This window comes from Zonotrichia leucophrys, chromosome 2, assembly GCF_028769735.1.
Source record: "Zonotrichia leucophrys gambelii isolate GWCS_2022_RI chromosome 2, RI_Zleu_2.0, whole genome shotgun sequence".
Taxonomy (NCBI): domain Eukaryota; kingdom Metazoa; phylum Chordata; class Aves; order Passeriformes; family Passerellidae; genus Zonotrichia; species Zonotrichia leucophrys.
The window spans coordinates 232,760-246,847 of NC_088171.1; the positions used below are offsets into that span (position 1 = coordinate 232,760).

General features: G+C 62.7%; 1 protein-coding gene across 3 annotated transcripts in view; it reads right to left on the reverse strand.

Annotated features, from left to right (window-relative positions):
- AGAP3 (ArfGAP with GTPase domain, ankyrin repeat and PH domain 3) overlaps positions 1 to 14,088 on the reverse strand; it is a 115,708-nt gene that overhangs the window by 75,553 nt on the left and 26,067 nt on the right. The window contains exon 1 of one of the 3 annotated variants that reach the window (XM_064703685.1): positions 3,746 to 4,556. The exons of the other annotated variants lie outside the window; for them this stretch is intronic. Within the exon in view, the coding sequence (XP_064559755.1) occupies positions 3,746 to 4,556 (811 nt within the window). Of the gene's footprint in view, positions 1 to 3,745; positions 4,557 to 14,088 lie in introns of those variants that run through there. 3 annotated transcript variants of the gene reach the window in all.

Genomic DNA, 14,088 nt, shown 5'->3' on the forward strand with positions numbered 1-14,088 from the left:
GGGACAGGGTCTGCTGGAAGGGAAAACCCAGCAGAGAGTGGCATGGAAAGAAGGTAACTCAGCCTCCCATCACAGCCCTCTGTGGGGATCTACCTCAGCAGCAAAAACCTGTTCCCAATGTGCCTGAGCTCAGCTGCAGCTGTGCAGCCCCCCGAGCCCCGGCAGGGAACACTGAAGGCACAGGGCTCCCTCTCCCTAAGGCTGCCCGTGACTGCAGCCAGACTCCTCTGCATCCTCTGCACACCCTCTGACCTTGTCCTGAGAACTGAGCCCTCCAGAGCATTGTCCCACAGCTCCCTCCCTGACACCTCCAGAAGCCTCGAGCTTTTCCAAAGTGCAGACACCACACTGGCCCCAGCATCCGAGGCATCTCTAACCCCACCACGACACCTCTGCCTCTCACCAACACTCCCAGCTCAACCAAGGCAAGTACCAACACGAGGTGATATTTATCATGACCTACCCAACTCACTATGCAAACTTCACCCAATGCATGAGAAAACAGCCCGTGTTCTCTCAGAAGCCTTCCCTCACATGCCCTGCACATCAGTACTGCACACACCAGAGTAAAGGGAGGTACCTTAAAGAACACTAAAAAGCAGGCAGGGCATCCCTCTGGGAGAGGTGACATGCCTGTGACCACAGAATCACAGATATCCCAGGATATCCCGAGCTGGAAGAAACCCACAAGGATCATTAAGTCTGATCCCTGGCCCTGCACAATCCCACCCTGTGCCTGAGAGCACTGTGCAAATGCCTCCTGAATTCTGGCAGCCTTGGGGCCATGACCGGTCCCTAGGGAGCCTGTTCAGAGCCCAGCCACCCTCTGGGGGAAGAACTCTTCCCTGATAGCCAACTCAGCCTCCTTGAGACAGCTCTGTGCTGCTCCCTCAGATGAGGAATGCCTCCTGAGCCATCAGAGATGCTGTATCCCTCACACAGTCCCTTCATGCACAGGGACAACTCCAATTCCAAAACAATCCAGTCTTCCCTAGACCATAGCTATTAGAGAGCCTCTATGGAATGGCACCAGCCAACACCTGGATACCCAGAAATGCTCTGAACCACTGACCACGATCACCTGGGACAGTCCAAGCTGGCTGGACTCTGTGTTGACTTTGCTCTCTAGTCCCAAGGGCTGTTGCCCTCCATTGCTCTTTACACAAGGATCAGTTCTTTCTGTCTTTTTCGGATTGCAAGCCCTGGCATCCCCCATCACCTCTGTGTGTGCTCAATGCCAGCCGAAGCCCTCCAGGCTGGGAGCAGCACTTGGAGCGACCCCCTGGCTTCTGTGGGTCTATCTGGATGCAGATGGTGGTGCAGGGTGGGTATCACAGCGTGCCATAAACAAACCACTCCAGGCTCTGGAAACACAGAGAGCGCTGGCTTGGCTCTCTGCCGGGACTCCTACATCCACCCAGCTTTTCCAAGGGCTGATAACCGCAGCTGCAGCTGCACCCCCCAGGAGGGCAAGTTGGGGCTGCACCAGCAGCTTTCCCAGGGCAGGGTGGGCAGCGCCCACAAAGAGCATCAAAGTCTGTGGGACATCAGGCAGGTGTTTGGAACACCGTGGGCCTGCAGGACTGGAACAGGAACGGGGCAGAGACCTCCTGAGCAGCAGCACTGAGGCTGAGCCCCTCCGGCCTGGCTCAGAGACCCACAGCTCCCACCGGAGGAGACCCACGGACCAGTGCTCTGAGCAGAGAGCCACGGGGAGATGGGGCACAAGAGAGAACAAACAGCACCTACTTTACTGTGCAGGCTTCACCACTGCCTTTTCACACCTCGCTGTCCCCAGGAGGACACAGGGCTGGTGGGTACAGGGACAGTGCAGGCACCAGGCAGGTAATGAATGGTGTTCTCAGTGTGACTGAACCCAGTGTGAGCTCTGCAGCGCCAGGGGCTCCTGCCAGGAGCCACAGTGCTGATGGCAGCCTGGAGAGGTCAATCCCTGCGCTTCTGCCTCCAGCACGAGCCACAGTGGCGAGTACTAATCCCTGTAACAAGCAATGGTCCTGCATGAGCTGGAGGGTACGTACATCCCACCGCTGCAGGGATCCCAAGCTGCCCACAGCACTCCACACAGAAGCCTCAGCAGGGTCTCCCAAAGACGGATCCAAAGGGAGCTCGTACCTGTCTCATGGAGGAGCCAGGTGAGAGGCAAGGACGCCAGCCAAGCGCTCAGCCCGGGCCGCCTCTCTGGGAACGCGGCCGCCGGGCCGGCTGCCGCTGGCGCAGCTCCCACTGGAAGCGGCAAGCAGCAACAGGCCCCGCTGCAGGGGCAGGGCCCGGCCCTCCCTGCCCGCATACACCCACATTCCCCAGCCATGAGCGCAGCCTCCCCTCGCCTGGGAACCTCCCGCCACCCCGCCGGGGCGGCACACGGCCCGGGCTGCCCTGCCAGCACCGCAACCCCCGGAGCCAGTGCGTCCCGGCCTCGGCCTCGGCACACGGGCATCCCTGGAGCCTCCAGAGCCCTCCCCTGGAGCACGGTGAGGGACAGAGGGGGCCAGAGGATGGGGCCCCTGAGCTCCCTGGGCAGCTGCAGAGCTGCTCCCGTGCTGATCTCTGCGGCCCAGCAGCCCTGGGGAAGGTCCAGGCGCCATGCTGCCCTGGACAGCCGCTGCCTCAGGAGCAGCCAGGTTCCTCGGGAGCAGGTGGGCTCCCTGGAGAGCCTGCCAGCCCTAAGACATCCCTCTGGCTCACAGGCCAAGCACAGAGCTGCCTCCAAGCACCCAGATGCAGAGCAGAGCCATGAGCGCAGCGAGGCCCCGGAGCGGCGGCGGGGCTTGGCCCGGCCCCCAGCTCCGTGCGTTCCATGCCTTAAAAAGCTGTGGATGCTGCTGGGGATGCTGCTGTCGCCTCCCGGCCCCGCCGGGACACAGCGCCCGCCTGCAGCTTCTTCACAGGGCCCGAGGGGAACAGGGACAGAGGCACAGCCAGCGCAGCCCCAGCTGAGCCCCACAAAGCCCTGGCACCAGGGAACTCCCCACCAACATCAGAGAGTCAAACCCGAGAGCTGCTCCAGCTGCCAGTGCCCGCTGAACGCCGGGCCCCGTGGGGACCTGTCCCCTGTCCCATCACCGGGAATGCCAGGCCTGCTCTCTGCAGGCTGCCCCATACCCAGGGAGAGTCCCTGTGCTCCCGAACACGCGGAATCCGCTCAGCGCCAGGGCAGGACCCTAGCAGGGGTGGCTGGGGCTGAGCATTCCCCAGACGAGGCCACTCACAAAGAGGGGATGCAAGCACATCTCTGGGCTCCCAACCCCTGTGCTGTTCCACGCCTCTGCTCTGGCAACCTCCCAGACAGTCCCACTTGCCTGGCAGTCCAACTGCACTCCTCTCCCCATTCCACCAATGCTGTGGGGCAAGGGCAGGACAGCTCGGCCCATCCTGCCCGTGCTGGGACGCCACCAGGGCAGGGAGGACATGTGACACACGTGCTTCACTCCCAGGTGTGTGGCCAGCAAGGGAACCAGATGTCAGAGCACATCCTCCCAGGCAGCCACAGCATGGCTGCTCCAGCCCCACTGACAATGGCAGCGCCCAGGGCACTGCAGTATGACACGACCCCGTGAATGCTCAGCTCACTGCAGCCCAGTGCAAAGCCTGCAGAGCACCGGGACAGAGCGGTGCCAGCACACAGCCCCGAACCTCGGCTGGGACGGGCCACAGCCCCCATCCCTGCAGGCGCCGTCGGCACAGGGGCTCTCACCAGCCCAGCACTGCTCCTGTGCGTACTCACCCAGAGCCCGCAGAGGACCCCCAGCCAGGAGGGCAGGCTCGACACTGCCATGGGCATCCTTGGGGCACACGCTGCCAGTGCTGCCACGCTCTCGCCTTCGGAAGCGGCTCGTGAGGAGCTTCCAGAGTCCCCCCGTCTGCACGGGGTCGGTGTGCAGCCGGCCCCCGACCCTGGCCAGCTCGGGGTACAGCAGGTCCCGCTTGCTGGGGCAGGTGTGCAGGGAGCTGGCATCGCCCTCGCTCTTGGTGCGGAGGCGCGTGGGGCGCAGGAGCCCCCCGGACTCCGAGCGCCGCAGCTCGTGGCCCCGGCGCAGGCGGAAACTGAAGCTTTTCCGCAGGGAGCTGAAGTTCTTCCTGGGGCTGGAGCCGCTCCAGCCGCTGCCGCCGAAGATGTTCCAGCGGCGGCTGCCCCACAGGGAGCCCCCCCGGAGGAAGCCGGGGCTCTCGGCGGCGTGCGGCGGCCGGGCGCTGGGCAGGAAGGTCATGCTGCTGGGCCGCGGGCGCTGCGCCTCGTCGGGGCCGTCGCCCTCCGCCTCGGGGCTCTGCCTGCGGGGCGAGCGCAGCCGGAGCAGCTCCAGGAGGCGGCCGCGGGCGCGGGCGGGGGGCGGCGGCGGCAGCAGCGCCCCGGACAGCCCGTTCCCCGCCGCGCAGAAGCTCTTGGGCCGCCGGCGCTGCTGCTGCGCGGCGCCGAGCGCGGCCTGGACGGCGGGGACGCCCTGCAAGTCCAGCGACTCGCAGACGCTGACGGCGCGGCGGGGGCTCGGCCGCGGGGCGCCCCGGCCCGGCCCGGCCCAGCGCCAGCCCTCGGCCATGGTCAGCGGCGGGGCTGCCCCATGGCCCCGCCGCTCTCCGCCGCCGGCGCGGGGCTCCCACGACGCGCCCGCATGTCCGGGCCGTGCTCGGCGCCGCCAGCGCGGGGCTGGGCCGGCCCGCCCCGGAACGGGCCGGGGCCGCGATGGGGATGGGGCGGGGGCCGGGGCCGCCCCGCCCGCCGCGCCCTCCGCGGGCACCGACGGCACCGAGTCCGGGGCACGGGCAGCGGCGGCGGCGCCGACCCGGGGCGGCGCGGGGCTGCGGCCCCGGGACAGAGCAGCGCCGGTCCCCGTTAATACTCGGTGGCGCCCAGTGCCCGCGGCGGAGCCCGCACCAGGGAGCGGCGGTGCTGCCCGGCCGCCCGGACCCCGCCGTGGCGCTCACCGCGACCAGAACTGGCCCAGACCCTCTCGGAGCGGCGCCGAGCGTCGGGAGCAGAACCTGCCCGGGCCCCGCCGGGGCGTTCATCGGGAGCAGACCCGGCCCGGCCCCTGCAGGTACGGAGCGCCGGGGCAGGGCCGGCAGCGGGGCCCCCGTGCGGCGCGGGGCCGGCCGTGTCCGCCAGGGGGCGCTGCGGCCCCGCTCGCCGCTGCTGCCCGCGGCACCGGCAGCGACAGCGGGACCCGGCGGGACCGGCTCGGCAGTGACACCGGCATCCCAACACCGCAAACACGCACATCCCTGCACCGGCATCCCAACACCGCAAACACGCACATCCCTGCAGCGACAGCGGGACCCGGCGGGACCGGCTCGGCAGTGACACCGGCATCCTCCCACGCAAACACGCACATCCCTGCACCGGCAGCGACCAGCTCGGCAGCCGCACCGGCATCCCGCCACCGCAAACACGCACATCCCTGCACCGGCATCCCAACACCGCAAAACACGCATCCCCCCGGCTCGACCGGCCCCTGCGGCATCCCCGCACCCCCCGCTGCCCTCCCCGGCCGCAGGCCCGGCCCGGAGCCGCCCCTCTCCTGCCAGGACCCCCGGCGCAGGCCCTGCACCAGATCCAGCTGCCTTCTGCCTTCTCACCTTTCCCAAACCTGCGACGGGGCAGCGAACCCCCAACAGCCGCCCTGTACTCGGGGACACGTGAAAACCCAAACCCAGGGGCCCGGGCAGCCCGGAGCACCCCCAGCCTGGAGCACTGACCTCCAGAGCTCCCCCGAGGCAGAGGGCACCAGGTGAAGTGTGACCACCTCAGCCAGAGCTTCACTCCTGTCTCGTTCCAGGGCGGTCATTTCCTCTGACCAAACCCACCACCACTAAGCACTGAGCCTCCTCCTGGGCCACTGGAGTCCTCACTGTGGTATCTCCTCCTCCACCTCTTCCCCAGCACCGCCATTGCTGCCTCAGTCCCTGTCTCCAGCATCACCCCAGGGCGCTCCTCCTCCTCCTTCTCTTCCTCCTCCTCCTTTTTCCTCCACACCTTTTCCCTCTCGCTGGCTTTCCTCCTTCACATTGCAAGTATGATCTATGCTCCCTCTGGGGAGGGAAAAAAAAAGATGCCTGACTCCCCCTTAAACTATTTTTACCTTACTGAAAGCCCTGTCTGCTGAGCCAGCCCGGGTCTTCTCCTGCTTCTCCAGGTCTCTCCAGGGAACACCTTAACATCAAGCACCTCCTTTTCCCCTCCTTATACAGGAGTCTTGACTCCGCTGCCTCGACTCTTCCAAACTCCCACCACCACCTTCTCAGACTGCCTTTTCTCTGAACGCTCATCCTCCTCCACAGCAGGCCTCATCCTTACTTCTCCAGTTTTCTGGATGCACCCAGGCCTTGGACACAGCCAAACCCCATCTAGAGCTCTTCCCCTCCCTACTGCACAGCCAGCGCCTCGGCCAAGCCCCTTCCCTCTCTGTTCTCCCTCCTCTCCCAAACCCAGAGAGGCCACCATCCACCTCCCGTCCCATCCCTGTCAGTACCACAGATCCCAGCCAAGCCCCTTCCCTCTCTGTTCTCCCTCCTCTCCCAAACCCAGAGAGGCCACCATCCACCTCCCGTCCCGTCCCTGTCAGCAGCACAGATCCCATCACAGCATGCAGGAGCAGAGGTCCCACCCAGAGCCTCTCCTGGGGCTTCAGTCCCGCTCTTCCCTCAGGTGTGAGCCCCAGCCCTGTGCTGGCTTCCCTCCCCGGTACCTGCTGGCCCATGCACGGAGCTGTGGCTCAGAGCCTGTCCCCACGCCATGGCCACATCCCGCGGGCACCTCCCGCCACCCTCCCTCCCTCCCTCCCCAGACAACGGGCACCTGTGCCCGGGACGGAGCAGAAGGCGCCGCCAGCCCGCCGGAGCCGCGGCTCTGCCATCTGTGCCAAGGTCACAGGCACACAGAGCTGCCAGACTGGGTCCGACCCGCGCGCACGGCATCTGCCAGCCCGTCTCAGCACCGCACTGCAGCCACCAGAGCAGCTCTGCAGGAAGCAATTACCAGGGAACGGCTTCCAACGTCCTCAGCACAGACAGGGCTGGCTGGGGGACAGGCTGTCAGAGCCGGCCCGTCAGGGGTACCACGGGTACCTGGCTCTGGGCACAACCAGGCCAGGGCCCTCGCCAGCTCCTGCCCACCGGGCCTGGCACAGCTCTGTGCTCCAGGGATGGAAAGCCCTTCCTGTGGGGACACTGGACCGTCTGCATCCATCTCTTTCCAAACCCTGGGTTTCACACATACTGCAACGGCACCAGATGGCTCCCCTTCCACATGAGTCTCAGCTTTTTAAAATATTCTGGCAGGTTCTGGCTGCGAGGTGTCGCTGAATCACAAACTGTCTGCTGGAGACATGATGCACCTTGTGCTGCCTGCTGAGGCAGGACTGGACATGCTGGATCCCCCTGACAGGGTCTGTCTGACCCATCCCCACGACCTCCCCAAGACCCCTCCAGCACCATGACCTCCTCAAGCCCCCTCCACCTGTGACCTCCTTCCTGCTCCAGCTCTTCCTCTTCCTGTGAGCCCACCCAAATTCTGATTAAACCTACTGGAAAACATGGAGAGTTCCCCTTAGCTGACAACATCCCTTCCCTGTCCTCCCAAGGAACATATTTTTAAAGCTATTAGTGTTTTTAAAGCATTCCAAATTCTCTGCAGTTTGTCTGCACCTTTCTTAAACACAGAATCAGAACCTGGGCACAGCACTTGACTGGAACCTCCAGCGGCCTAAGAAGAAATTCAGGCACAACACCTGTCCTACTGCATCCCAGCAAGATACTGCTCCATAACGCTGTTCTGACCTAATTAGGCTGTTTCATGGCAAAGGTTTCCAAACGCTGTGTGCATTGATATGCATATTGACATGATCCCCTCAATGCTATTCCAAAAGACGTCTAAAAGGGGCTAAAATGGGGCCTTAGACTCAAGTCCTGGGGTTGAGGGCTGCAGGGCACCTGCACAGGTTGGGGATCTGTATCCCAGGGCAGGTTCAAACCCCACCAGTCTTGGCAACACATGGGCTCCAGCTGCCTCAGCCCTCCACCGACGGAGAAACTGCTCTGAGAACGAGACCAGACACACCACAGTTTGAGCAGAGCCGTCACTGAAACTCCCCATGTGCCTTTAATGTCTCTTCTCTGGCAGCTCACACCATAACCATACTGGGTTGGACTGGAGCCGTGTCCATGTCTAATGCAGAGGTGACAGCTCACCTGTTCACAAGCTGCTGGTGGGCAGCAGCCTGGCCAGAGTGCCCAGGGCTATGCAGGGCTGCAGAAGCATCTCCCAGAGTTGGGAAGGAACAGGGCAATCTGACCCAGAGCAGGTGCCTGGGGACAGAAGCAAGCTGGTTCCTTAGAAGCCTTCTCTGAGTCACATGCATGGTACAAATGTTATGGCCATGAACATCTGGCTGAAATTAATATAATCCATGAGAGGCTTAACAACAGCTGCATGGGAAGAGTCCGAGAGCCAGGGAACATTCCAGTGCTGGTTGGCCCTGGTGTGACATCCAGGGTGGAGCCCTGAAAAGGGAAAGGAGTCTAAACATGGTCAGATGTTCCACTGTGCTCCCCTGACCCCATGGCACTGGTGTCACTGCTCTCCCTGTCCCACCGGCACTGGTAGCCCTGGGTTCCCCAGACACACGCAGTGTTGCTGCTCCAGATCTGCAGACAGGGCGATTTTGTTGCCAGGGAGATGCCCTGGCAGCTGGGAGGATGGGACAGCTGCACTCTCCATCCCTCCTGGGTTCAAATGCTGTCACTCTGCAGAGGGCCTGACTCTGGGGCCCCCTCAGACCCCAACTCCAGCCTGGATGGGGGACCAGCATTGCCTCGGCAGCCAGGGCAGGGATGAGGTTCCTAGCAGGGAACCCAACAGCTCCCAGTGCCCGCACAGAGGGCAGGCACAGCGGCACACCCAGAGCACGTGGAGAGCCCGGCCAGCTCCAGGCCCTGCGTGCCACCAGGGCTGCCAGTGCCCGAGGGTGCCACCCTGCACACACCGAGCAGGAGCACGTGGAGAGCCCAGCCAGCTCCAGGCCCTGTGTGCCACCAGGGCAGTGAGTGCCTTAGGGTGCCACCCTGCACACACCGAGCAGGAGCACGTGGAGAGCCCGGCCAGCTCCAGGCCCTGCGTGCCCACCAGGGCTGCCAGTGCCCGAGGGTGCCACCCTGCACACACCGAGCTGGCAGTGGGACTGTGGGCAGCACAGCAGGCTAGGCACCACTGCCAGGGACAGCCAGGACAGGGTGCAGGACAGGTGACAACACCTGTGCCAGGCTGTGGGGCGCGCAGGGCCCCGGCAAGTGCTGCCCCCCTGGAGCAGCGGAGCAGGAGGGCTCTGTGCAGTGCCAGGGACAGCAGCCAAACCAAGCCCGCCCCAGCTGCAGGAGCACCCCGAGCGCTGTGTCAGGACCACGCTGGAGCCGCCGGGCTCTGCAAACCAGCTGCAGCCAGCCCGGCCATGCTGCAGGAATACTGATGAGGCTCTCAGGGGCGCAGCCCGCCGGCCGGCCCTGGGGTGCAGCCCACGTCACAGCCCACGCTGCCAGCGTCACAGCACCGTCACACGGAGGCGGCGCAGGGCCAGCCCGGCCTGCTGCCCTCACGGCGCCGGGACGCAGCCACAGACACCCTCGGCCCAAGCAGGAGGAGGGACAGGGAGACAGAGGCGTCCCCTGACCCAGCACAGAGAGACACGTTCACGCTGAGTCCTGCCACAGGCTCGGCATCCAGCACAGCACCACTGCTCACCACACAGCTCCACCGTGGTAACCTCTTCTGGTCACTCTGAGCACCCAACAACCCCTCCTGGTCACCCCAGCACCACTGCACACCACACAGCTCCATTGTGGTAACTTCTTCTGTTCACCCCAAGCATCCCAACAACCCCTCCTGGTCACCCGAACCACCCTGGGCCCAAGAGACAATGTCCTCCTGCTCTCCACTGACAAACACACACCCACCCCACAGCCCCTGCACAGCCCCAGGGTGTCAGGATGGAGAGATGAGCACTGCTCCAGGTCTGAGCTGTGACACAGACCCTCAAACACCCATCCACAAACACCCACCCACCCCACAGCCCCTGCACATCCCCAGGGTGTCAGGATGGAGAGATGAGCACTGCTCCAGGTCCGAGCTGTGACACAGACCCACAAACACCCATCCACAAACACCCACCCACCCCACAGCCCCTGCGCAGCCCCAGGGTGTCAGGACAGAGAGATGAGCACTGCTCCAGGTCCAAGCTCTGCTACAGACCCACAAACACCCACCCACCCCACAGCCCCTGCACAGCCCCAGGGTGTCAGGATGGAGAGATGAGCACTGCTCCAGGTCCGAGCTGTGACACAGACCCTCACTGCCAGCTGCACAGTCCTGCCCTGTCCCTGTGCCCATGCCCACCCTGCAGCACAGAGCCCCGGGTCTGACACTTCAGGCTGGCTGACTTTCCCAGGCCTCTTGCGCACAGAGGTGCCTCAAGGCAGGCTGTTCCCTCCAGTTTCCATGGAGAGGAGGAGCAGGCCCAGCCAGCAGAGAGTTAACAGCAGCTGGGAAGTCAGTGACAGTCACAGGAGAGCCCGACTCCAGCTCAGCTCCCTCCCTCCTCCCACACTGCACACCCCCAGCTCGGGGCCTGCCGCACACCTCGAGCTGCTGATGAGGAAATTGCCACCTTCTCCCCCAGCCTGGGATGCAGCAGCGAGGCAAATGCCTCCCTCCCACACACGGGAGGGCAGGCCCAGGTCACCCAAACAGGGCACGGCACGCTCCTGTCCACCAAGGACAGCAGCCGGGCACCAAAGTGCTGCCAGCCTTTCCTACTGGCCCTCTGGAGGTGGCCATGCTGCAGATCCTGCACCCACAGTGATGCAAGGCAGATGCAGAGATAACAGATGCAGAGATAACAGATGCAGGGATGATGCTTCCTAAGCTGGTCCAGACCCTGGTGCCTCAGGGAAGCCCTGGAAGATAATGGGATGTTACCTACAGGGTGTAATACTAGATCAAGGCAGCAGCAATCACTGCAGCTCCTTAAGCTACCTCGGGGCAGTTCTGCATGCAGAGCTGTCCATACCAGCACCTGACTAAACCTGCAGGTGGTGTGGTACCTGCACTGCAGGGCATGAGCAGCCCTGCCATGCTGCCAGCCATGCACCGGGCTGGCCCCAGGCACCGGGCTGCTCCAGGTACACAGGTGTTCCCAGGGAACAGGATGTCTCCAGGCACACAGGTGTTCCCAGGGAACAGGGCTGCTCCAGGTACACAGGTGTTCCCAGGCACCGGGCTGCTTCAGGTACACAGGTGTTCCCAGGGAACAGGATGTCTCCAGGTACACAGGTGTTGCCAGGCACACAGGCACACAGGTGTTCTCAGGTAACAGGATGTCTCCAGGCACACAGGTGTTCCCAGGGAACAAGGCTGCTCCAGGCACACAGGTGTTCCCAGGCACTGGGCCACTTCAGGTGTTCCCAGGGAACAGGATGTCTCCAGGCACACAGGTGTTCCCAGGGAACAGGATGTCTCCAGGCACACAGGTGTCTCCAGGTACACAGGTGTTCCCAGGGAACAGGGCTGCTCCAGGTACACAGGTGTTCCCAGGCACACAGGTGTCTCCAGGCACACAGGTGTTCCCAGGGAACAGGGCTGCTCCAGGTACACAGGTGTTCCCAGGGAACAGGATGTCTCCAGGCACACAGGTGTTCCCAGGGAACAGGATGTCTCCAGGCACACAGGTGTTCCCAGGGAACAAGGCTGCTTCAGGTACACAGGTGTTCCCAGGCACTGGGCTGCTTCAGGTGTTCCCAGGGAACAGGATGTCTCCAGGCACACAGGTGTCTCCAGGTACACAGGTGTTCCCAGGGAATAGGATGTCTCCAGGCACACAGGGGTTCCCAGGGAATAGGATGTCTCCAGGTACACAGGGGTTCCCAGCCTGTTTCCAGGCACACAGGTGTTCCCAGGGAACAAGGCTCTCTCCACGCACCAGGATGTTCCCAATTCCCAAGCTCCCCACTTGTGATGCAGGTATGAGCAGCATCAGCATGATTAGGCCAGACATTGTGAAATCTCCTTGGGAGTTTGAAATCCAAAGACAAAAGGCCAGATGAAAATTTGGTTAGAGGACTAAAGAAAACCTCCTCAGGTCCTCAAGCCTCACTTTAAAATCTCTCCCATAGCCATCACTTGAACAGTGAAAATCCTCCTGTTTAGTCCAAAAGCAGCAAACAAAAGAAGAAATGGCATGAAAAATAGCAACAACGGGGTGAAACTAAGAACTGAACAGTGCCAGCAATGGGACTCAGAGGACATGAAAGTCCACATGGAGGTCAGGAGCAGAACATGGCAGGAGATGGAGGAGGATGGAAAATCCCTCCTGCCTTGACAGAAAGGCAGAGACCCCACAGCAGCCTGAACAGGATGGCCACAGAGCTGTCCTTCAGTTGGACTGTGGAGCTCCATCCCTGCAGTGACATTGCTGTGCCCAGTGGAGAGAGGGCATTGCCGTGCCCAGTGCACACACAGGGCATTGCTGTGCCCAGGGCACACAGGGCATTGCCGTGCCCGGCACACACAGGGCATTGCTGTGCCCAGTGGAGAGAGGGCATTGCTGTGCCCAGGGCACACACAGGACATTGCCGTGCCCGGCACACACAGGGCATTGCTGTGCCCGGCACACACAGGACATTGCCGTGCCCAGGGCACACACAGGGCATTGCTGTGCCCAGGGCACACAGGACATTGCTGTGCCCGTGGAAAAGGGCATAGCTGTGCCCAGGGAACACGGACATTGCTGTGCCCATGGAGAAGGGCATTGCTGTGCCCGGCACACACAGGGCATTGCCGTGCCCGGCGCACACAGGGCATTGCTGTGCCCGGCACACACAGGGCATTGCTGTGCCCAGTGGAGAGAGGGCATTGCTGTGCCCAGAGCACACACAGGACATTGCTGTGCCCAGGGCACACACAGGACATTGCCGTGCCCAGGGCACACAGGGCATTGCCGTGCCCGGCACACACAGGGCATTGCCGTGCCCGGCACACACAGGACATTGCTGTGCCCGGCACACACAGGACATTGCTGTGCCCAGGGCACACACAGGGCGTTGCTGTGCCCAGTGGAGAGAGGGCATTGCTGTGCCCGGCACACACAGGGCATTGCCGTGCCTGGCACACACAGGGCTTGCGTGCCGGCACACACAGATCGGCATTGCCGTGCCCAGATGCTGCCAGCAAGGGCATTGCTGTGCCCGGCACACACAGGACATTGCTGTGCCCAGGGCACACACAGGACATTGCTGTGCCCAGGGCACACACAGGGCATTGCCGTGCCTGGCACACACAGGGCATTCCCGTGCCCACAGGCAGAGCTCCCAGCCAGCCCAGCAGCAGAGGGAGCCTGGGCTCCCAGCCAGGCCTGTGCTGACCTGACACACCACCTGCCCTCACACCCCTTGGCTCTGCACATGTGGCATCAAAGATGCCAACAAAGATGTGCAAAGGTGCCAACAACACAAGAATTTTGGGAAGAGCCAGCCCTAGCAAAAGGTAGGGCTGTGCACTATCCCAAACCCAAAGGGATGTTTCCAATAGTGCTTCCCAAAGCTCTCCCTCCCTGGGAAACATGCAAAACAATTAAAGCCACGGAAAGGCCCCATCCTTCCCTGCTCCCAAAGGCACCTGCTCAGGAACAACAGAGCAGCCAAAGGAAGTATTTTCAAAACAAAAGCAAAGAAGCTGCTGAGGCTGACAACAACACAGGATGCTGACGTGGGCCTGAGCACCCCAACAAACACCGTGTCACTGCTGCTCCCACCTCGTCATGCTCTGAGGCGAGCACGGTGACTAACAGCATCTGCACACACACACAGAGATTGTTGTGCAGCAAACAAGAGCCAGTTGTGAGCACAGCCTCAGGTGCACACACCTCAAGGTGCACAGCCCCAGACCCACGTCGAACTTTGATGCTTACAAGGAATGGACTTAGAGAAGGCAATATCAACCTCGGGATGGTAAAGAAGCAGATGTCACCTGGCATGTAAAGCTCACCTTCACAACAAACACTCAGGCAGCACTACCCATTTCAATGAAGC